Here is a 23161-nt window from a genome sequence, read left to right as displayed (position 1 = left end):
AGCCTGGAGAAGAAAAGGCTGAGGGGAGACCTGATCTATCTTTACAAGTACCTAAAGGGTGGGTTGAAGGATGATGGAGCTGGACACTTTTCAGTGGTTTACAGTGATAGGACGAGGGGCAACGGGCACAAGCTGGAACATGGGAAGTTCCACTCAAATATGAGGAAGAACTTCTTTAATGGTGAGGGTGACAGAGTCCTGGAACAGGCTGCCCAGGGAGGTCATGGAGTCCCCTTCTCTGGAGATTTTCAAGACCCACCTGGACACAGTCCTGAGTGATGTGCTGTGGGCAATCCTGCTTTAGCAGGGGAGTTGGACTAGATGATCTCTAGAGGTCCCTTCCAACTCTGACAATTCCGTGATTCCCTAATTCCTGCCATTCACATTCAAGTTGTTTAGGAGGGAGAAGTGTAAACTGAGACACCGGCAATTGACCTTTACCACACCACAACTGTTACGTCCAAACCTGCCAGCTTGGCCCAGCGCGAAATGAATATAGCCCCGGGTGAAGCAGGCAGCTAAATTTGTGTCTTCAGACCGAGAATCATCTCAAGTATTAGACAGGGGAGGCAATTACTGACAGCCTCTTTCTGCGGCTGAGCTGGGCTGAAGACGTCCCATGGTTTGTACGGCTGGGCTCTGCTACCTTTCGGTTGTGTGCAGAGGGAGCAGGAAGCAGGGCTGGCCTCCCAGCCACCTTAAGTGCAGCTGAAATGGGTTTGAGCTTGACAGAGCTCCATTGGGGCTGGAAAATACGCTTGGTGGAAAGTACAACCTGGTGCTGGGACTGATCTTAGCGAGGAGGGAGTTGCAGTGGATGTAGATCTAACCCTTCGCTGCTTGGACTGACCCCCCAGTTTCCCTGCCGTGAAGCCAGTTGTGTGAGAACTTGTCCATGTCTCTAAAGCGCTGTTGCTTTCCCTGTGCCTGACTCAGCATGACCTTGCACTTGGAGTTTATATATTTAGCTTTTCTAATTTGGTTTTCAAGGTGCATATTTAACCTGTGCTTGTTCTTATTACTGATTCCTTTGGGCATCCTTTCCCAATTCTTCTGATCGTTAGCTGTGCTTGTTTGGTGCCATTTGCCTTGGTGACACAAAGCCCATGAATTCTGAGCAGGCCCTTTTGGTGCTGCAGAATACAAAATAAGTCATTCTAATTAACATCACAGAAGGGCAGACCTATTAAAGAACATATTTCTCCTTCAAAGTCCTCAAGCAGAAGAAGAGAGATCATGTTCAAGTTTTTTTTTAGTTAATTGGCTTCATTTGTCCAGAAACTTACTAAATTCTTCCATGTACGTGATGAAAACCTGAACAAAATCCCTTCCTGTGACGAGTTCTTTCATGTTGGCAATGAGGAAAGCCCAGAATCTCTCCAGCATTCGCTGATGTTAAAGGGTTCTTCACTCCCAGCATCTTCTGGGACCTGAAAGTGAAGCTGATCTTTTTTGTTCTTCCTCTCTGCAGTCCCACCGCAAGTTCTCTGCTCCCAGGCATGGCCACCTGGGCTTCCTCCCCCACAAGAGAAGCCGTCGCCACCGAGGGAAGGTGAAGACATGGCCTAAGGATGATCCCAGCAAACCGGTCCACCTGACAGCTTTCCTGGGCTACAAAGCTGGCATGACACACACTGTGAGGGAGGTGCACAGGCCTGGACTCAGTAAGGCTTCTCTGATGGAAGCGGGGAGCCAGATCCAGGAGGGACATGAGGGAACAGACTTGTTGGTGGGAAAGGCTGTTCCTGGGAATGGGTGGTGGAGCACACAGCTTCTGGGCTATCACCTGTAATGCCATCCAGATCTTGGATGGCCAAAGGCCACCTCATGGCCAGCGTGGGCTGAATCTGGGGATTCCTGGGAAGTCCCCACACTGGTGACTGGTGGTTTGTTGGATCCTGCTGGCAGAAGGACTCCGCAGGGTAACTACCTGATAAACCATGGGTTTGTAATGTCTTGCTGGGGAAGTTTATAACATTACACTCTGGAATGCCCACGGGATTGGAGCCAAACTCCAGGGCAAGAACCATCGAACATACTGCCTCCTCCAGGCAGGGGAAGATGGGTTAAAGTGTGCTGGGCCACAGGGTGTAACTTGTTCCATGTCTGGGGATCAAACCCTGTGTGGGACTCCAGCAGGTCCTGTGGCCATGGGAGATGAAAGGGCTGAGGCCTGTGAGAGCAGAGAGCAACTTTGCCCCCAGCACGTTGCTTGCTCGCTGTAATGGCACGGGCCACAAATGGCTCCAGGGAATGATCCCATCCCAGATGATGCTGACCACCATTTCCCTTTGCTGTCTCGCAGAGATCTCCAAAAGAGAAGAGGTGGAGGCCGTGACCATCATTGAGACCCCACCAATGGTAGTGGTGGGAGTTGTGGGGTACATACAAACACCAAAGGGCTTGAGGAATTTCAAGACTGTTTTTGCTGAGCACATCAGCGATGAATGCAGACGGCGCTTCTACAAAAACTGGTACGTGCCTCCGTGGCTGGGGAGGGTCCCTGGGGCACTGCAAGTGGGGAGTCCCTCACAAGTCTTCCCTGCAGACTCTCTCTGATGCCCAGCCACAGCAAACAGCTCAGCTACTGGCAGCTGGCCCTGAGGTGGAGTGAAACTGCTATTTATTTAGTCATGCACAGAGATACTGCAAACAGCTTGGTGCTGGGAATCAGCATACGCATATGTAAATTTATTCTAATAGTTGAACTAAGTTAGCTGTCTCCACAATATCATATGGCAGCGTGTGCTGCGGGTTTGTTTTCCTTCGTGTAGGTTGGGCCCATCTACTCCCCATTAAGCTGGAATACTTGAGCTGAGGCAGCGAACGAGGGGAGTAAAATCAGGTCTGTCAGGGGAAAAATTGATGCAGAATGTGAACCCTGGCCCTTGTAAACTTCAACACCCCAAATCCCACACCAGTGGAGAGGAAAATGGAAACATGAATTTCATAACTGTAGGAATCGTGTCTCCTGTAAAAGTGCTGTTGAGATCCACCCACCACATGCCTCTGATCCCTGTCGGAGCCTGTTTTCTCCTTTCTCCACTTAGCTCTGATTTTGCGCTTGTATTTTGATGGCGCTGAGCCAGTCAGTGGGAGACAACTGGATTCCTCCTGCAAAAAGGTTTGAATTACCAGCCCTTTTCACAGCTCATTATTCACTCTTCTCACCTCAAAGCCCTGTGTCACGGCCTCGGCAGCCAGGGAGGGGTTTGGGTACCCGGGAAGTGTCTGGCGGGGTGATGGGTCCCCCCACGCTGCACTGTCTCGGGGCACAGCGATGTGCAGGAACACTTAACCATTCAGCTCTGCTGGATGAGAAACACTTCTCTTGTAGGCACAAGAGCAAAAAGAAGGCGTTCACCAAGTACTGCAAGAAATGGCAGGATGAGGACGGCAAAAAGCAGCTGGAGAAGGATTTTACAGCTATGAAAAAGTACTGCAAGGTCATTCGTGTCATTGCACACACGCAGGTCAGAGCCTCCCCCCGGGGGGTGGGCCAGGGGGGCTCAGGGTCTTCCTCAGCTGGGGGGCAAGGTGAGGGGCTGGGAGCTGGGATGACAGGGGTGTCTTGGTGGGGTCACAGAAGGCTGAGCAGGCAGATGTCGGTCAGAGGGTGTGGGACAGGGCATGCAGGAGATGGGAGATGCTGGCTGACCTTTCCAGCTGCCTCCTGACACCAACACTGTCCCCTGCGGGGGGATTGCCAGAGGGGGCTGTGGCTCTGGTGCTCTGGGGAGCCCACACTCCCCGTGGAGGAGAGCAGACTTTGTGCAGAGCCTCAGCAGGTGGTGAGCCCGGTGTCAGCAAGGGATCTTAGGCCCCATGATCACCTCAAATTAGCAACTGGTGTCGAATGTTTGGGCAAAAATAACCCATGGGCAGGCAGAGTTTTGCCAGATGCTGATTGCTGGATACACAGGGCCCATTTCCATACTGATCCCTGGAGTTAATGGCTACTTTGGAGAGCTAAGCTGGCTGAAGGTTTCACTTGTGGCTGGCAGAGACCCTGACAGTCCCGCTGTGGTGATTTGGCAGGGGCTTTACACAGGGATCTGGGACTGGGAGAGAGTGGCAGCATCTCTTGGTGGGAACTAGAAATAACTGCTCGGTCTGGATGCAGAGGTGGAACATGACCAAAAGAGAGGTGCTGACTCTGTCTCAGAGCACAGAGCTACATCCTGGCTGATGGCAGTGTTCAGCCTCAGATGGTGCTCTGGTGATGGGCTCCACTGGGGCATTTTCCATGGCTACGAATGCCCACGGGATTGGAGCCAAACTCCAGGGCAAGAACCATCGAACATACTGCCTCCTCCAGGCAGGGGAAGATGGGTTAAAGTGTGCTGGGCCACAGGGTGTAACTTGTTCCATGTCTGGGGATCAAACCCTGTGTGGGACTCCAGCAGGTCCTGTGGCCATGGGAGATGAAAGGGCTGAGGCCTGTGAGAGCAGAGAGCAACTTTGCCCCCAGCACGTTGCTTGCTCGCTGTAATGGCACGGGCCACAAATGGCTCCAGGGAATGATCCCATCCCAGATGATGCTGACCACCATTTCCCTTTGCTGTCTCGCAGAGATCTCCAAAAGAGAAGAGGTGGAGGCCGTGACCATCATTGAGACCCCACCAATGGTAGTGGTGGGAGTTGTGGGGTACATACAAACACCAAAGGGCTTGAGGAATTTCAAGACTGTTTTTGCTGAGCACATCAGCGATGAATGCAGACGGCGCTTCTACAAAAACTGGTACGTGCCTCCGTGGCTGGGGAGGGTCCCTGGGGCACTGCAAGTGGGGAGTCCCTCACAAGTCTTCCCTGCAGACTCTCTCTGATGCCCAGCCACAGCAAACAGCTCAGCTACTGGCAGCTGGCCCTGAGGTGGAGTGAAACTGCTATTTATTTAGTCATGCACAGAGATACTGCAAACAGCTTGGTGCTGGGAATCAGCATACGCATATGTAAATTTATTCTAATAGTTGAACTAAGTTAGCTGTCTCCACAATATCATATGGCAGCGTGTGCTGCGGGTTTGTTTTCCTTCGTGTAGGTTGGGCCCATCTACTCCCCATTAAGCTGGAATACTTGAGCTGAGGCAGCGAACGAGGGGAGTAAAATCAGGTCTGTCAGGGGAAAAATTGATGCAGAATGTGAACCCTGGCCCTTGTAAACTTCAACACCCCAAATCCCACACCAGTGGAGAGGAAAATGGAAACATGAATTTCATAACTGTAGGAATCGTGTCTCCTGTAAAAGTGCTGTTGAGATCCACCCACCACATGCCTCTGATCCCTGTCGGAGCCTGTTTTCTCCTTTCTCCACTTAGCTCTGATTTTGCGCTTGTATTTTGATGGCGCTGAGCCAGTCAGTGGGAGACAACTGGATTCCTCCTGCAAAAAGGTTTGAATTACCAGCCCTTTTCACAGCTCATTATTCACTCTTCTCACCTCAAAGCCCTGTGTCACGGCCTCGGCAGCCAGGGAGGGGTTTGGGTACCCGGGAAGTGTCTGGCGGGGTGATGGGTCCCCCCACGCTGCACTGTCTCGGGGCACAGCGATGTGCAGGAACACTTAACCATTCAGCTCTGCTGGATGAGAAACACTTCTCTTGTAGGCACAAGAGCAAAAAGAAGGCGTTCACCAAGTACTGCAAGAAATGGCAGGATGAGGACGGCAAAAAGCAGCTGGAGAAGGATTTTACAGCTATGAAAAAGTACTGCAAGGTCATTCGTGTCATTGCACACACGCAGGTCAGAGCCTCCCCCCGGGGGGTGGGCCAGGGGGGCTCAGGGTCTTCCTCAGCTGGGGGGCAAGGTGAGGGGCTGGGAGCTGGGATGACAGGGGTGTCTTGGTGGGGTCACAGAAGGCTGAGCAGGCAGATGTCGGTCAGAGGGTGTGGGACAGGGCATGCAGGAGATGGGAGATGCTGGCTGACCTTTCCAGCTGCCTCCTGACACCAACACTGTCCCCTGCGGGGGGATTGCCAGAGGGGCTGTGGCTCTGGTGCTCTGGGGAGCCCACACTCCCCGTGGAGGAGAGCAGACTTTGTGCAGAGCCTCAGCAGGTGGTGAGCCCGGTGTCAGCAAGGGATCTTAGGCCCCATGATCACCTCAAATTAGCAACTGGTGTCGAATGTTTGGGCAAAAATAACCCATGGGCAGGCAGAGTTTTGCCAGATGCTGATTGCTGGATACACAGGGCCCATTTCCATACTGATCCCTGGAGTTAATGGCTACTTTGGAGAGCTAAGCTGGCTGAAGGTTTCACTTGTGGCTGGCAGAGACCCTGACAGTCCCGCTGTGGTGATTTGGCAGGGGCTTTACACAGGGATCTGGGACTGGGAGAGAGTGGCAGCACCTCTTGGTGGGAACTAGAAATAACTGCTCGGTCTGGATGCAGAGGTGGAACATGACCAAAAGAGAGGTGCTGACTGTCTCAGAGCACAGAGCTACATCCTGGCTGATGGCAGTGTTCAGCCTCAGATGGTGCTCTGGTGATGGGCTCCTCTGGGGCATTTTCCATGGTTGTTACTACTGTGCTTAACTCTTGGGGTAGGACGAGGCTGGCCTGCTCCTGTGCTCCCTGGGGAGAGGCTGTGCATTGGCTCCTGCCTTGAATGGGTGGAGTGACACTTGAATGTGCCTTGAATGGCACTGGGGTGGCTGAGCTCAAGGACAAGGAGCTGGGTCCAAGAGGTGTGTAGGTCTGCTGACCCAGGTCGCTGGCTGTTATGAAAGGGATTGACAGTGTGGCAGGAAGGGGTGGTGAAGAGCTGGCCCTGCTCACCTCCTGTGCCCCCCAGAAGTGGTGAGTTATGCAGCCCTTCCTTCATGTTCATGCATGAGAGGCGAGGGACAACATTTTGCCCTAATGCACTGTCTAATGCAGATGAAGCTGCTCCCACTGCGGCAGAAGAAGGCCCACGTGATGGAGATCCAGCTGAATGGTGGGACGGTGGCTGAGAAGGTTGACTGGGTTCGTGAGAGGCTGGAGAAGCAGGTTTCCGTGCATAACGTTTTCAGCCAGAACGAGATGATTGATGTCATTGGCGTGACCAAGGGGCATGGGATGAAAGGTACAGAGCAGGGAGACCCTTGCCGGGGACTTAGTTCTGTTTTTCTCTTATGGCACTGCCCCTAATGTACTTCTGGGCGAGGGGAGCATTAGCCATGCTGAGAAAGCACCAACTTATTGCACAGGGAGTAGCAAAGAGCCTCTGGACCTCAATTATGCAGTTCCATTGTAGCAGAGTTTGGTTTCTTTAATCTCAGTAAAGGCCACGTTTTCTGCTGTGCCCAAAGTCTTCCCAGGAGGCTCAGAGGCACTGTGAGTACGTTAAGCCATTGCACTTCTCACAAACCCCACGTGTGTGGAGGTGTGGGTGTTCCTGTGCGTGCGCGTGGATGTGCTCAGCAGGAACATATCACAGTCTGATCAGATCCATGGGAAGTGAGAACAATTCTGTGCTCTGGCCCCTCATGGTGGTGACAGCTCTTGGTTTCCTTCCAACGTGGTGTCTTCCAAGAACTGCAAGAAGAGTGATGAGACTCCCCCTTCCCCAGCACTCAAACAAACATCAGCCCTGAATCTTCCTGGTGTTCTCACTGCTCTGTCTGGTCACACTTCCAGGGGTGACAAGCCGTTGGCACACCAAGAAGCTCCCCAGGAAGACGCACAAGGGCTTGCGCAAAGTTGCCTGCATCGGAGCCTGGCACCCAGCCCGGGTTGGCTACTCCATTGCTCGGGCTGGCCAGAAGGGCTACCACCACCGCACGGAGCTCAACAAGAAGGTATGGCCCTCAGAGCACCACTGCACCTTCCTGCCTGCCTTCCTTCATGCTGGCATCATCCTTCTTTGCACGGTGGCTTCTCTTGCCCCCAGCTTCTCAGATGTTTCCCTAGAGATCTGCAGTGCTGTTGTTCTCCTTGTCTTTCCTGGTGCTTTTTTCCTGCTCAAGGAACACATCACAGGGGGGCACATCTTGGTAGATAACGTGTTGTCCCTGTGACGTCCCTCACTAAGGGGGTGGAAAAGTTGCCATCTCAATTTCCTTCCCTTTCCTAGATTTACCGCATTGGCCGTGGGATCCACGTGGAGGATGGCAAAGTGGTGAAGAACAATGCCTCCACGAACTACGATGTCACGGAGAAGACCATTACGCCTTTGGTGAGGGCTGAGGGGGTAACAGGGCTGTGACTGCCCCCTGGCTACAGGGACCTGAGCCAGGGAAGTAATTCCTTGGCTGGAGATCACTGCATAGGAAATTATTTGGAGGAAATTAACTGTAATAAATGCAGTGATTCTTTTCGTGTTCTGGACATGGAAAACCATCTGTGTCGTGTTTTTTTAGGCCCATTGGTTTACTCCAACGTTTAATTTTCAGCTGGTAACCTGGGCAGAAACCAACAACTTTGTTTAAAAAGAAGAGGAACTATACGTGACATTAAAAATCTGATACTTAACAGATGAATGTTAGTTACTTGGTTTAAAAATTCACTTTTGCATATTAAAAACTGCTAACGTGGGAGTCTAGCCAGTTCTGCTTGCTGTTCACCTGCATCCTTCGAGGTAGGAAGGAGGGTTGCTGGTTCCCCAGCTCTTGAGGGTTGTTCCTTAGCTGGGATGACGCTGTCAGTGTGGCTGACGTGCTCTGGTGGTCCTGAGCAGGCAACCTGAAGGGTGCAGAGTGTTGTTAGCTGGAAGGACAATCAGTCACTGCCTTTTCCTTGCCTAGAAAAAGCCACCTGTGGGCATGTCTGCTCCCATCCAGCTCTCCTACCTGCCAACCCTCTCTCTGCCTCTCTCCACAGGGTGGCTTTCCTCACTATGGGGAGGTCAACAATGACTTCCTCATGCTGAAAGGCTGCGTCGTGGGCACGAAGAAGCGTGTGCTCACCCTCCGCAAGGTGAGAGTGGCCCTGGGGAGGGATGGGCTGTAGCTCTCCACAAAGAGATTCATCACGTGGAGAACGCCACTGCCTCCAAATGTTGGTCAGGGAGACTGGTGGGGTTGCAGAGGGCACATAGCACATGAGCAAGGTGCTCAGTGAGACCATTCCCAGTCAGGTGGTTTGTGGGAGTGTACGGTCAAGTGTACTCTCTCTGGAGACAGGAGCTGGAAGCCCATGTGGCTGTGATGGGGAACCTTGGTCATAAGCAGATTGTGAGGAAATGAAACGCTGAGTGAAGAGCAGGCTCATTTCAGAGCTGCTCTGCAATCCAAGGCATCACCTGCCACCTGGGTGTTTCTCTGGGAAGGCGGATTTTCATGGAGCTGTTTTCTAATGGATGCACGTAGGGTATTTCAACCCTGCTTCCGTCAGAGCAGATATCCGGATTTGCTGTAAAGATAAGCCTGATGCATTGTAACTCCTCTTTTCCAGTCCCTTCTGGTGCACACAAGCCGCCGGTCTCAGGAAGCCATTGAACTCAAATTCATTGATACTACTTCCAAGTTTGGCCATGGCCGCTTCCAGACAGCTCAGGAGAAGCGGGCTTTCATGGTGAGTTACGCTCCGCGCCGGCTCCAGCTCCTGGGCTGTGCTTGCAGCTGGGGTTGAAGCAACTGATTGACTCCAACTAAACATCTGCTTCTCGATATAACAACAGCCAAATGAGTGATCAGGACTGTCTTGCATAAAAGACAGGCATGAATTCAATTCATACAAGCAGATATTACGCTAAGGAAGAACATGATGGTTGCGCAAGTGATCCAAGACAACCCAACTAACAAATAATATACCATATGGCCAACCAGTTTCCATTCACCACAGGATGTTTTAAACAAGCAGTTAACTTGGCAGGCACTGCCTTGGACATATGGTCCCTTTCACCCATAATTGTGCACTTCTTTGATTTGTTTGGAATGATTTATAACTTTAATGTTCTTAAGAGGAAAAGGTTGGGTCAAATTCAGTCACAAATTTGTGATTCTTTTGTCAGGAAGCTTTCAGAAAGGCCGAGCAGTGTATTTTTCTTAAACCTAGGGCCAAAAAAAAAAAAAAATTAAATAAATCCAAAACAAGCAGAGTTTCCTGAATAGTTTTGCAACCTACACCAGGCTGGTGCACAAGTCTGAATGTGAAATTGAGGAAGCGTTAAGTAAGCCAGGCCTTCAGCCAGCAGAAATGAAAGAAAACAACTCTCTGGATACCACGCGGACGTGTCTGGATCTGGCCTGTCAGCTAGAAATCCCATGTGAAACTGGCTAAGCCTCCTGAGCCCTGGGAGGGGGGATTGGCTGCGCGGTGTCTCTGCAGAGCTCTTTAGAGGTTAAGATGTTTTCCTTTATCTCAGCATTAGGAGCTTGCTCTGCGTTCTGCTCTTGCTGTCGCTGCAAGTCCTCAGTAGCTGTGACGTGGAGGTGGTTCTACCTGGTTGCAGATGTTTTCTTTGTCCTTTTCTACTGTGGGGTGAGAGTTTCCCCCCCTGTACACTGTGGCAAAACTTTACATTTGGCTGGAAGTAGAGACACATAAATAATTCTTGCCATGTAGGACTTATTTGGTCTGGGATAACCCCTTTTCTTTGCTGGTGGAAACCCCTCCAGCTCTGTTGAGTTGGCTGATGAGGATCTGTGCCTTTGGCTGTGGGAGGCCTTGCCTCCTCCAGGGCTCCTACAGCAGCTCAGAAGTGCTCCACCACTGTGGGCTCACTGCAGGCCAGCCCAACTGGCTCGGAGCAAGTCACTCGTTGCCACTCTCTGGCTCCTTTTGTGATGTCCAGAGAAACAAACCCCTTGTGCAAGGGCAACCGTGTTCCACTCCTGACTCCTGCAGGGCTAGGGAGGCCCCGGGGGTGGCCAGTGAATGGTGGCACAGGGCTCCCAGCTGGAGCAGAGAGAAGGAGCAGCCTTGCACAAGAGAAAGGGAGCAGAGATGCAGCTCTTTTCCACGCAGCTCACATGCAGCCTTGTAGGCCAGGTCTGTCTGCCACTAACACTGATATCTCTCCTCTTTGCTCTCTTCCAGGGCCCTCAGAAGAAACACCTGGTGAAAGGGAAGCCAGGAGCGCAGGAAGAGCTGTAAGGACTGAGATATGCAAGGCTACATAACCAGGCACCTTCAATAAAAAGGCTTCAAGCCATGCCTGTTGCCTGTCTTCCTTCTGGAGGGGTGTCTCATCTGTATTCAGTGCCGCCTGTGGGCAGCAGTGTGTCCTTGAGGCTCCTTGAGGCTCCTCAGCAGGTGAGGATGGGACAGGTAGCAGTTGGGGTGGGCCCATATGGGACTGGGACAGTCTGCTCTGTCCGCTGGATCCTCCCTTTCCCTTGCTCAGTGAATTTTTTCCACCCAAACCACGGTGAAGACTCCCCTTCCTCTCTTTCAGAGGAGAGCAGAGCAGGTACCAGCACTCCTGCCCCAGTTTCTGCTGGGGATACAGGGTCTCCCTGTTACCTGCCCGGTCTCATTGACCACCTCTCACATGTGCACACCCAGACACTCCTTTTGCTGAGCTGAAAGTATGACCCGTGGACTTCTCTCTGCACAAAGCCCCACGATCCCAGCCGGCATCCTCAGCAGATGTGGGAACTTGTGTACGATGTGTGAGGTAATACTGGGCAGTGATGGATTTTATTTGGATTTTGGACTCATTTCCTACCCATGTTCTCCATGCAGTCCAGCTGCGGGGAGGGTGTGATGCCTTTTGGAGCTGTGATGTCTTGGATCAGTGGTGATCACAACTCCTTCAGTGCAGAACAGGTCTGAGTGTCCTGTGTCCTCTTTTTGGGGACCAGACAGTGGGAAACCCAGTCCGCCCCCTTGACCAGGAGTCCTGGGAACCTTGTAGGAGATACATGAAGTTCTTGGGTCTCCAGCAAACCCCTTGCCCTGGGTTTGGTTCTGCTCTGAACGTGTGCTTGCGGTATTTAAGGAGGAGGCTCATCTACAAAAGTGCTGAGGATGAGATGAACCGAGAAGCTCAGACCCCACGGCGTAGCCCTGGGTGCAGTCAGTGACCAGGCCCTGGTTGGCTCTGTGTCCCCGTGAGGTCCCTGAGCTCTGTGTAGTGTCTCTGCCCTCCCCGTGGGGCTGTGCTTCAAGGCCTCTTCTCCCCCTTGGCTGGTAGGTCCCTGGGCAGTCCCCCAGTGGGTGGCTGAGGATCCAGGCCAGAGCTCATGATGGGAATGATGAGATCGTCCATGTTTGGCATCACCAAAATTTTCTGAAAAGAGGAATCCAGAATAAAAAGTAAGTGGTTTTCAATACCACTACCCGACTGGTGACACACCTGCCTGGAAGTGGCCTTGGCAGGAGCCACAGGAGCTTAAGTCAGACTGGAGCTGTGAACAGAAGGTCCCAGGCTCCCATCCCCTCGTCAGCAGCTGACTGTGCCTGGTCCTAGAGGATTACCAGCTCTGGATATCTCAAGGTGGGGAGAATCAGGAGTAGTTTTTCTTCACCCTGCCCACCTGTGGGTGGCCTCAGGGGTGGTCATGGCCGAGGGCAGGGACCAGCACTTTGAAACCATTCAAATGGCAGCTCTTTGAGGGGATTTGGGTACCTAAATATCTATGGAGACATTTGTGCTCTTTGTCCAGAGGTCTCAAAGGTGAGAGGCAGAAAACAAACCAGTGGGTACCTAGTGATGGATGGTAAATCTCCCAAACATCCCCAAACCAGAGTGGATGGGTGAATTCAGCCCTTCTTAGGGGGTGTCTGCCTGGGACTTGCTGACATTCCTGATCCCCCTGCTTGGGGCAGGGCTGCACATACTTGGAGGAAATTGCTTTTCCTCAAGCCATGTAGTGCTCAGAGCACCAGTGCTTGGAGCTGGTCGCTCAGGTCGTGTTTTTTGACTGTCCCAAGCTGGACAGACCAGGTTAGATGTTGGCTTTTTGTAGAGACAGCCCTAGCCCAAACTGAGGGCTGATATATCCCTGATGGCAGCAATGCCTAGTAGAGACAGCCCTAGCCCAAACTGAGGGCTGATTATTCCTGGTGGCAGCAATGCCTGTGCTTCAGCAGGGTTTGCTGAGCCCTTTAACGGACCCAGACCTTTGTGACAGGCACCTGAAATTCATGCTGCAGCTTCTTCTCAATCCACTCGGTGACGTGGAGGAATGTCACCTCCCGCTCACCCAGCTTTGGGCGCACCTTCAGCTCCAGCTGGGGTGGGACTCGGAAGCTGTACCTGTGAGGGGAAAGAGGCAGAAAGCATCATCTCCTGAAGCTCTAGAGCTGGCTCCTTGGCTGAGCCGCCGGGAGCAGGGGGAGCTGAAGGGAGGATGCAGGGGAGGAAGGAGAGCTGGTACCAGACACGGTCCGTTGGAGGCGGAGGGATGTTCACGGCCAAGGTCCCTGCCAGCTCCTGCACCTCCACCGTCAGCAGCAGCGGCGTGTTGGAAACCTCCTCGATCTTCTTTTTGATGAACTCATTTTCTGTGGCCTTCTGGAAGTACTTGGACTTGGCGATCTTATCCACAAAGCGCAGGATCTTCCGGCTGGTGCTGTTACCGCTGACGTGGCTAAAGCGAGGGGAGCCGCAGCTCCGCAGTGGGGTGAGAGCCAGAGCCTTGCTGGGTTTTGGCACCCCCCAACCATCTGCTGTGGGCACCCCACGGGGACAGGAGTCCCCTGTGAAGGGCTGCCACGATGTGCCGGGTACCTGTGTGTGCCACCCCTGGGGAACAAGCCCCATGGCACGTAGTGCCGTGCCTCCCCCAGCATCTCCCCATCCACCCCATGGCATGGTCCCCAAACAGCCCCTTACCCCTCAGTGCCGGGTGGGGGGACCCGCTCCCCCAGGGCTCCCACGGGCTCTGCAGTGGTGATGTCTTCCTCCTCAGAGGAGCCGGCGCTGGACGACTCTGCGTCGCTGTCTGCCAGCAGGATCAGCCGTGGCCTGGCCCTGCGAGCCCCACGGAGCGTCATGGGGGTGCCCTGGGGCCAGCACCCTCTCACCTTGCTCAGGCAAGAGGAGGAAGAGGATGAAACCCAGCCATGCAGTCTCCTTACCCCTCTCCGCCCGCCTCTGCCGGGCCGCTCTCCTCTGCAGCGCTCTCCTTCCCCAGCTTGCAGAGGTTCATCTTCGTCTCAAGCGTCATCTGCAACGAGCCGCTGTAGGTGACCTCCATGTCCACCCAGAGCCCTGCCGGGGAGAGGGACAGGGTGAGCCCCTGTCAGCACCGCAGGGACTGAGAGCTGCTCGCGTGCCTGCTGAAACCTCTCTGCTTTGGGGACCAGGCTGGAACCTCAATAACAGCTGCCATGGAGCCAGCCCTGGGGTCCCTGCCACTCTGCAGGGCTCTTACCTCGGTCATTGATGGTGGGGTTGGAGGCACTGAGGATTGAGGGGATGGATGTGCCCATGTCCAGCTCTGTCAGCGTCAGCTCATTCATGAAATATGGGAGCTGATGGAGGGAAACCACATGGGGATGGTAACCGCAGCCTGGCACCCTCCATAGGGCCTCTGGGATTGGGTGGGACTCCTCCAGGTGCTGTGATGCTCCTGCCTCTCACCTTGATCTTGCTCAGCTTCTTCTGGATCTTATTGGACACTTGCTCGGCCCAGTATCGCTCCCGGAGGAAGTCCCAGAAGATGCGCCCCACCAGTGCGTTCATCCAGGCCATGCACACCTCGCTGCGCCTGGCCGTGTCCTCACCAGGCTGTGGAGGGACAGAAGCCACGAGCCCCTGGAGCGAGGTGACCCCATGAGTGGTAGGACCCGCTGGCTGGGTGCTCCCCTGCACTATGTATTGGCTGCTCAAACCACAGTGCTGGGAGGGAGGAGATGAACCACAGGACTGGAAGTGGCTGCGCACGGGGTCCATCAGCTCCCATTTAGCCTCGTGTTCCACTCCCAGCACTGGATTTGTCCCACTCACCTTGGTGGGCGTGGGGCTGCCCAGTCCTCCGTGAGAGGGGCTCCGGTCTGGGCTGCCCCCAGCCTGTGCCGGCATGAATCGTGCCATGTAGGTGCTGTAATCCAGGAAAATCTGTTGGACGTTTCCCTCCAGGTCCTTGGGTGGGATGGCAGAGGGGATGTCTTCAGCGCTCCCTGCGCTGCTGCTGTCACTGCTCCGTGGAGCTGGTCCAATGCCTGGGGACAGGAGGAAATGAGCAGGTCAGGATGGCATGAGAGGTGTCATGTTGTTTGGCCATGATGGACACGTGGTGACGTGCCACAGTGCACTTGCGGTGACACCCCAGACCAGTCCCAGCACAGAGCAGAGGCCACGATGGCTGCTTCTCACCTGCCCTAGCTTCTCCGTGGCTGCTGCTGGGGGTCCCACGGGAGGCTCGCACGAGGTGCTGGTACCACTCCTCCTTCTCCCTCCCAGTCCGCCCGAAGAGGTACAGGCATCTCTCCTTGCAATCCCCTGGGACGTCCTGGCCCAGCAACTTCTTCATCCCTTCATCTCTTGGTGGCTCCACGTCATGCTCCTCACTGCTCCTGCACTCCATGTCCACCGGGTCAGGGAGGAGGACACAGATGGGGTATTTCTTGTTCCATGTCCGCTTTCTGGCCAGGCTGGGGGGGCAGAGGAAGACCTGCAACACCAGGAGCAGTGGTGAGGCCACAGCACTGGGGGGCCCCATGAGGGTGAGAGTTCCCCACTCCCATGGAATCCTCCTTGGCATTGCCAGACTCACCTTGGCATCAGTCAGGTCGTAGTAGCGGTGGCTGATGAAGACGGTATCCAGGATTTCCTCCTCGAAGGTGGCTCGGCGTGGGATGTTGCTCTTGGGGTAGGAGAGCTTGAGGGTGGCTCCATCCAGCGTGGCCAGCACCGAGTGCGTGAGTGATGGGTGGAAGAGCTCGGGGTCGTAGACGTGCAGCTGGTTCATCCAGCCCTGGGTGGGAGAAGATGGAGCCTGCTGCTTCCCGCTGTGCCGTACGGGATGGCAGCACCCGCCATGGGCTTGGTAGGAGAGCTTGAGGGTGGCTCCATCCAGCGTGGCCAGCACCGAGTGCGTGAGTGATGGGTGGAAGAGCTCGGGGTCGTAGACGTGCAGCTGGTTCATCCAGCCCTGGGTGGGAGGAGATGGAGCCGGCTGCTTCCCACTGTGCCGTACGGGATGGCAGCACCCGCCGTGGGCTCGGCACCCCCTCAGTGCTGCACCCCGAGCCCTGGGCTCCCTTCCAGCTGCCACCCAGCACCCCATCCCGCACCTCCCTTCTCCTACCTGGAGGTGATGAGTTTCCCATGGCTCCCCCGGCAGCAGCTCAGGGCACAGGCGGCCCCGTGGTCCCCGTGCCACCGGCGGAGGCTTCGGCAGGAGGAGGAGGATGGTGAGGAAGCCCAGCACCAGCCCACAGAGGAGCCCCAGGCAGAGGCCGGCGGCGTAGGGTGGCAGCGGCAGGATGAAGTAGCCGTAAGCGAGGAGGGCAATGGAGGCGAGGGCTCTGCCCGGCACTGTGCCCCCTGGCCGTGCTGGGGGTGGCTCCTCGGGGGGTGGCAGTTCCCTCCGTGCCACCTCCACCACCTGGATCACGTCCCCGTAGGAGCAGATCTCGTAGCGGCAGTTCAGGGTGGGCTCCCAGGGGCTCCAGTCCCGTACCTGGCGTCCCCCAGCCCCGCTGCCCCCCGCCTGCCTGGGGCTGCCCCCCGTCTCCTGACTCCCGGTGCCCGCCTTCGCCCGCTGTATGGGGCTGCTCTCCTCGGCCATGAGGCGGCTGAGCCGGCTGAGGGGCTCCTGCACGGCCTCCGACAGCCGCCTCTTGGTGTCCTCCAGCCTGGCATCCCGCAGCCGGAGCAGGGTGGCACGGCTCTCCGACGGGGAGATGCTGGGGGAGGATGGGGCCGTGCGGGATTTGGCCGGGCTCAGCCGGGGCTGGGGGACCCGCGGGAGGTCGGCCAGGAGCATCCCCCCAGCCTGGGGTGAGGGGAGAGGCTTCATGTCCCCATCCACAGCAAAAAGAAGCCCGCAGCCATCCCGGCTGCCACCGTCTTCCCTGGTGCCGGCGGGATGGGGAGGTAGCCCCTCAGTGTCCCCACACCGAGGAGAGCCCGGGGATGGTGCCAGGGTCGGAGAGGCATCCGCTGCCACCACAGCCTGGTCTGCCATCGCTCGCATTGCCGACGGTGCCGGAGCTGCCCAGGGAACAGGAGGAAGAGGTTCAGCTCTGTGCCACCTCAAGGCACAGCGTGTCCCTGCCCCGGTCCTGCCTAGATGAATCGCCCCTCTTAAGCTCTACTTTTGTAATACCGAGCCCCAAACTGGACCACACTGCTCCTGAAGAAATCATCCTTTCTATCCACAGTTCTCTCCAAGCAAGAACGTCTCAGGAGGTTAATGCCGCACTAGGCATTGTGAGGGAAACTTGGGAAGGCTTCCGTGAGCTTTCAGATTGCAGAGGTGAGGCACAAAATCTTGTTCTGATTTCTATGACTGAACAAAATGTTTTCTCAACTGCAGTAGAGATCTGAGGGCACTAAGCTGAATGATTAAAAATATATTTATCTTAATGACACAGATAAGACCAGTGAGTTTAACTCTGATGAACTATTGGAAAAGCCCTTTGCAACAGAAGGGATGTTACTGGCGTTACAGAGCAAGCCTCAAATGGGTTTTGATTGAAACACTTTGATGTTTCTTCCTACATTTTTTTTGTCAAAGTTCACATTCTATCTCATTTCATTCAAACTTTCCGTAAGCTTGGACTTTTAGTGAAAATCAGATTCATTTATAGACTTATTGGTACTTTGGAGAAAAAATGAATGAAAATGACCATGCCACATGCATCCCTTAACAATAGCCAGATATCTGCTGGCTTTAGTGGGATCACAATTGATATCCTTGGGTTTTTTTGTTTTCCTTTGTACACTTTCTAATACCTTTAGTTGCTAAAACAGTGATCATCTGTTCTGTGTTTCTCCATCAGCACCACCATGAGCCACCAAGCGGGAGCGAGGTGCCCCTGGGGACCCCATCACCGTGGGCTGAGTGCCTTCCAGCCCATTTCAGGATGTCCTTGGGGCCACAGAGCTGCCAGCAGACGGGCAGCTCGTGCCTCTCCCTTTGCTTCCCGGCAGGGATGGGACGGAGAAGGCAGGAGGGTAAGATGAGCTTAATGACAGCGTGTGGGGAACCGCTTGTATAACAAGGATAAACCTCAGCCAGGCAATTAGCAACGGGGCCTCTGAGAACCTGGAGCTGTGAGCCAGGGCTGCAGCAGGATTTTCCTGCACCAGGGCATTATGTTGGTCCCAGTGCAGCTGCGGGGGCTGTGAGGAGGGATGCCACGCCAGCAGGCAGGACTCTCTGACTCTAAATGTTTCTTGCTTAACCAGCAGTGGTTTGGCCCTTGCTTAATGCATTGCATGAACCTGAAATTAAGCAAGCCCAAGCCCTGGCCTCAGTTCAGCGTGAGGATGCTCTGGCAGCAGGGGGGTCTGTAATCTCTGTTTTTACTGGAGGAGCACAAAAGTTTTGTTAACACGTAAAGTTTCTGCAGCCCTGAGTGTGTTCCTGGCCATGGCAAGTGTTGTCCTGTCCCTAATTTCCACCGTGACCCCTCCATTGCTGCACTCCTGCCAAAGCCAGATGGTGGCCCAGCTCCTGAGCTGTGCCCCCTGCCTGATTTTGGGAGGGAGGATGGGGGCTGCAGGATGGCCTCTGCAGGGCCATTGTGGGGTGAAACCCAGCACCCAGCGGGTTTGTGGGGTGCTTGAGCTCCATCACTGCCCCCTTCCCCTCGCAGCATCCCTGCAGCAGGAGCAGGGACACCATCCCAGGAGAGCTGGGGCTGAGCAGGACCCTGCTGCCAGCAGGTGCTGCCCCTTGGGCTGTCTTACACCCAGCATCCGCGTCGCCCTGCATCTTCAAAGCACTTCTCTGCCACGAATTAATTACAGGCTGTGCCGCAGCTGCCTCCAGCTCCATTTATATAATCTCACGCTTTGTGTCTTTTGCTTTGCTTCTGATTTGCAGGAGCCACTTGTTAACCCCAAATAACCGGTGGGTGGTTACCCTGGTGGTACCCAGCACCTGCAGAAACCCTGGCTGTGGGGCTGGTGCCCTCCAGCCCATGGGGGCAAGGCTGCTGGCACTGCTGGCACCACCAGCACCACCCAACAGACAGAGCGGTCCAGGGCACTGCGCAAAGCACCAAAACACCAAAATGTGGAGTGAGCAGAAGAAAATAAGCAGTAGAGCTGGGCCTGAAAAGGGACCCCTTCCCTGATGCCACAGAGCCCCATACACCTCCCAGCCAAGCACAGCGGGTGGGGGACCCCCCCTTGCCCCTCATCATGCTGTTTTCCCAGTGGCCCCATGCCACAACCATCCATCCCCAGTATCTCCAGTGTTGCCCATTGCCCTCCCCAGCCCTTGTCTGTACCTACCAGAAATCCCCGGGGCTGGTCCTTGGCTGGTCCTGCCCGGCCACCGCTCCCTGTCCCCACTGGTTTAGGGGGACACTGGCTCTCCTGTGCTTGGTGAGGGGTTGGGGCTCCGTTACTCCGTGCCTGGCTTCTTGTTACCACTGCTCCGGTATTTGTGGGTTTTAAAAGCTAAAAAAAAAAAAAAAAAAGAAAAAAAAAAAAAAAGAAGACTGTTTCCTGAGAGACCATTAGCACAGTGGAAGACGGAGATAATAATAGCCTGGGTTTGTATGGGAGTTTTCATCTGTCAGGGACATCAAGTGCAGTGGGGGCTATAGACACGCTGCTGAAACGCAGCCACCTCTGGGAAGCGTGGGTGAGGAACGCTGGGGATGGACCCTGCTGGGTGCCACAGCTGGACCACCAGCACCCTGAGATGGAGGGTCCACACGGAGCAGCTCTGGTGAAGGCTTTGCTGCTGGCTCAGGCTTCAGAGAGCAAATATTGAGCCCAGAGGTGCCCCTGGAGCCAGCTCCTCAGTGCCAGCACTGACCTGCCTTCCAGCACAGAGCTTGTCCCCAGCCTGTGACCACGGGGACATGCAGGGCAGGGGGAATATTTTTGTGCTTTATAGGATAAATTGAATATGAAGGTCCTTGTGACTATTTTTGATCTAATAGTCACAAATAGTCAAGCTCTGGGGGTAGCTGGGTGGGCATGGCTGGGTGATGGAGCAATGGGGATGACAGTGGGGTCAGAAATGCCAGCAAAGAGCTCTTAGGGGATGTTCCTCACAGCCTCCACACTGCATCTGCCTTGTGGAGTTTTGCAAGCCCAGCCCCAGTGGTACCCAGGACGGATCCATGCTGTGTGGGATGTCCCTTTGGGGAGCAGTGCTTGGGACACCCGGCCCAGGAAGGTCTGCAGAGCCTCGAGAGCTGCCCCAGCTGGGCAGGGACACAAGATCTCTAATGTCTGCCAACCCCCCTTGCTGCTCTTGAAAACACCAAAGCCATAAACATCAGCAAGCCTTCCTGCTGGACCCAGGCTCCAAATTTCCACTCCTTGCTCTCAGCCCTGGTTCAAATTCAGGGCTTGGATTTGACCTGACACAGAGACAAGCTGCATGCTGGACCAGGCTGGTGTCTTTGAGCATCTTCCCCCAAAACACTCCCTGTACAAGCCCGAGGCATCAGAAGCCTCTGTGGCGTGTCACGGTGCGGTGCTCCCCAGCGTTAGCTCAACCTGGGGTGCAATTACCTACAAAACGGCCTGGAAATGGAAAGTTTCCCCAGATGGGGAAGATGGGGTCTGCCCCACCAGTGCCCTGAGCCACCCACTGCCCAACTGGTGTTTGCTTTTGTAGTGAAAAGTTCATTTCACAACAATTTAGTTAATTTCAGGGAGAGTTAGTTGAAATGTCCACTTCCAGCAGCCCTCTCCAGTGAAGTAGAGGTGCTGGTGGCTGGAACAGAGGGCTGGTGCTGCTGGCGGGGACGGTGGCACAGCTCCGCCTGGGCGCAGAGGAGGCTTTCATCACCCGGCCAAACGAGCTGGAAATCCCTCATCTAATTATCTCCACAATATACTGCTACAGAAACCAAATTGCTGTGGTTATTAGCGCTGTAACTGGAGAGCTCTCTGCATTATCCTGTGATTAAGGAGCGTGGGGCTTTGAAGAAAGTCTCACTGCAACCTCCAGGCATAACTTTGGGCAAGGGATAGAGCAGCACAGGATCTCAGCTCCGTGTCTCGCTCCCGCTTCCACACCACATCACTCCTTCTCAAGGGGTTTACTGGTGGATACTGGAGCAGAACTTCATGCCACTGGGGGAGCGAGGAGCTAGGCAGACTTTGGAACTTCACAAATGGCTCCAGGGTGGCCGTGTCTGCTGGGATGCTCAGAGCCAGCCAGCCCTAGCACCTCATCTGGTCCCCCAGGCACCCGGTCCCAGAGCCTCCCCGTCACCCTGTGCTGTCCCAGGAGCGAGCTAAGCCTTTCTACTGCTACAGACTTCACTTCGCCCCCATGTCTCAGCTGTCCCTCTCCTCTGCCCATCTCTCCTCTGCACAGAGGCTGGCAGCAGCTACTAACTCATGGAGCAAAGGGAGCCTGGGCCATCCCAAGACCTTCCCATCCCTTGTGGCATGGCCCTTACAGCTCACAGTAGAGCTCTCAACCCTGGTTTCACCAGGACATGGCCCTGGGGAGCCAGTTCACCCATCACGTTCATTAGCACAGGCTTCACTTTCTGAAAAGGCTGGGTGGACGATGCCGCCGAGACACAGGCTCCCAGCGGCTGTTGTGGCTCCTTCCACTGGCTGAAAACCTGTGCCCCGAAGGTGTACCCGTCCCTTGAGTCTGTTTGGAGCCTTTTCCCAACACCCAGCTCGTCTGATCTCAGTGGATCATAAGGAAGGTGCTGTCAAAACACCTGTTCTCCATGCGGTGACACGGCAAGTCCTCAGCTCCCCGCCGCCCCTTGGTGCCGCAGTGAGACCTCCTTCCTCCCCCTGCCCAGGGTCCCTGCCACAAATCATCAATCCCCGGGGCTGGAGCGGGGAGCTGAGCCAAGCCTGACCTAATTCAAACCGGCAGCATCCTGCGGGCAGGAGCACTGCCAGCGCCAGCCCCACGCAGGGGTTTCCACGGAGGGCACAGCCCCGGGATGAGCTCCTGGGTGATGGACACGTCCGTGGGCATCATGGAGCAGGGACACATCTAAATGCTTTGCTGCAGGCTGCAGGGCTCCAACAGCCAGGCTGGCTCCTCGGGACAGTCCCCAGCTCCTGTCCCAAGGGCTCCAGCATTTTTCCTCTTGCACCAAGGAAGGTGGGATTTTCTGTGAGAGCCCACCGGATGAAGGCTTATCCGAGGGTCCTCAGATAAAACTAGGGAAGAAGAAACTCGTGGCGCCTGTTGTTTTTTTTTTTGGAAGGAAAAGGAAGCCGCATGCAGCTCCTCAGCTCCTGGAGCCTGCCAAGAAGCCGCTGCCTGCGGTTCACCTTCAAAGCCCTTACCTTGCCGCATGCTGGGCTGCTGCCTCCTCCTCCTCCTCCTCCTCCTCCTCTGGGAGCCCCACGCACCCCAGGGAGGGACACAGCATTGCCTCCCCACGCTGGTTTCCGTGGGGAGGGGTCCCCACGACTCCTCCTCCTCCTCCTCCTCCTCCTTCTCTGGGAGCCCCACGCACCCCAGGGGGGGACACAGCATTGCCTCCCTGCTCTGGCTTCCGTGGGGAGGGGTCCCCACGGGTGACCCCTGGCTCTGTGCTCCTGGGGGGGTGGTGGGATGGGTGGTCCCCACTGACCCTGCGCCTGCACCCCATCCACTGAGACCCTGCCGTGTCCGCGGGGGTGGGGACCCCCCAGTTTGTCCCATGTCCCAACCTCCATCACCCAGCTCTATTGGGGAGGGTCTGGGGGTGCCCCGGCTCCCTCCCCGCGGGTCCCCCGGTACCTGGGACAGACGGGAGGTCCCGGTGCCGCCGGGTAAGGGTCGGTCCTAGCGCCGGAGAAGGACGACCAGTCCCGGTGTCGCCGGGGAGACGGACTGGTCCCAGTGCCGGGGGAGAACCGGTGTGTCGGTGCCGGAGGGAGGAGTGGACCCTATGCCGGGGGCAGAAGAGCCGGTGCCGGTGCTGAAGGAGGCCGGCGCGTCCCGATGCCGGGATCCAAGGAGTGATGCCGGTGCCAGGAGGGGAGGGAGCGGGGGAGCGGAACCGGAGCCGGTACCGGTGCTGGCGGCGGAGGCTCCGTCCTGGTCCCGGTGTCGGGTGTAAATGACCGATGCCGGGTGTAAATGACCGGTGCCGGGCTGAAGCTCCCCCCTCTCCACCCGCCGACGCCGGAGCATCCGCAGGACCGTGCGGGTCCCCGCTCCGCCCCGCTCAGCTCC

At 55.6% G+C, this 23161-nt stretch overlaps 2 protein-coding genes across 2 annotated transcripts; one reads left to right on the top strand and one right to left on the bottom strand.

Moving 5' to 3' along the window:
• Positions 1 to 595: 595 nt before the first annotated feature.
• RPL3L (ribosomal protein L3 like) lies at positions 596 to 11059 on the top strand. The gene is made up of 10 exons (XM_014936408.1): positions 596 to 622; positions 1472 to 1664; positions 2306 to 2474; positions 3338 to 3473; positions 6879 to 7065; positions 7620 to 7780; positions 8056 to 8157; positions 8802 to 8897; positions 9375 to 9494; positions 10962 to 11059. Exons 1-10 carry the CDS (start codon positions 620 to 622, stop codon positions 11016 to 11018), a joined length of 1224 nt encoding a protein of 407 aa, XP_014791894.1. The 5' UTR covers positions 596 to 619; the 3' UTR covers positions 11019 to 11059.
• On the bottom strand, positions 9501 to 23119 carry LOC106884652 (testis-expressed sequence 2 protein-like). The gene is made up of 13 exons (XM_014936175.1): positions 22774 to 23119; positions 22285 to 22440; positions 16124 to 17031; positions 15590 to 15790; positions 15190 to 15487; positions 14821 to 15035; positions 14455 to 14601; positions 14246 to 14345; positions 13950 to 14082; positions 13705 to 13842; positions 13247 to 13459; positions 13005 to 13125; positions 9501 to 12156 (listed from the first exon to the last, which is right to left on the bottom strand). The coding sequence occupies exons 1-13, from the start codon at positions 23117 to 23119 to the stop codon at positions 12031 to 12033; spliced, it is 3102 nt and encodes a 1033-aa protein (XP_014791661.1). The 3' UTR covers positions 9501 to 12030.
• Positions 23120 to 23161: the final 42 nt, after the last annotated feature.

The sequence above is a fragment of the Calidris pugnax genome, unplaced genomic scaffold, assembly GCF_001431845.1.
Source record: "Calidris pugnax isolate Ruff unplaced genomic scaffold, ASM143184v1 scaffold17, whole genome shotgun sequence".
Classification (NCBI taxonomy): domain Eukaryota; kingdom Metazoa; phylum Chordata; class Aves; order Charadriiformes; family Scolopacidae; genus Calidris; species Calidris pugnax.
The sequence above is the reverse complement of the archived record's forward strand: the minus strand, read 5'-3'. Positions and strand labels throughout refer to the sequence as shown.

Bases quoted from the DNA above. Each gene is read 5' to 3' on its own strand.
- RPL3L (XM_014936408.1), top strand. The intron at 2,475-3,337 runs GTACGTGCCTCC...CTTCTCTTGTAG, and splicing joins CGGCGCTTCTACAAAAACTG to GCACAAGAGCAAAAAGAAGG. The intron at 9,495-10,961 runs GTGAGTTACGCT...GCTCTCTTCCAG, and splicing joins AGGAGAAGCGGGCTTTCATG to GGCCCTCAGAAGAAACACCT.
- LOC106884652 (XM_014936175.1), bottom strand. From the start codon at position 23,119: ATGCTCCGGCGTCGGCGGGTGGAGAGGGGGGAGCTTCAGCCCGGCACC. The intron at 15,791-16,123 runs GTAGGAGAAGGG...TCTCCCACCCAG, and splicing joins GGGAAACTCATCACCTCCAG to GGCTGGATGAACCAGCTGCA. The intron at 15,036-15,189 runs GTGAGAAGCAGC...TCCTGTCCCCAG, and splicing joins CCACGGAGAAGCTAGGGCAG to GCATTGGACCAGCTCCACGG.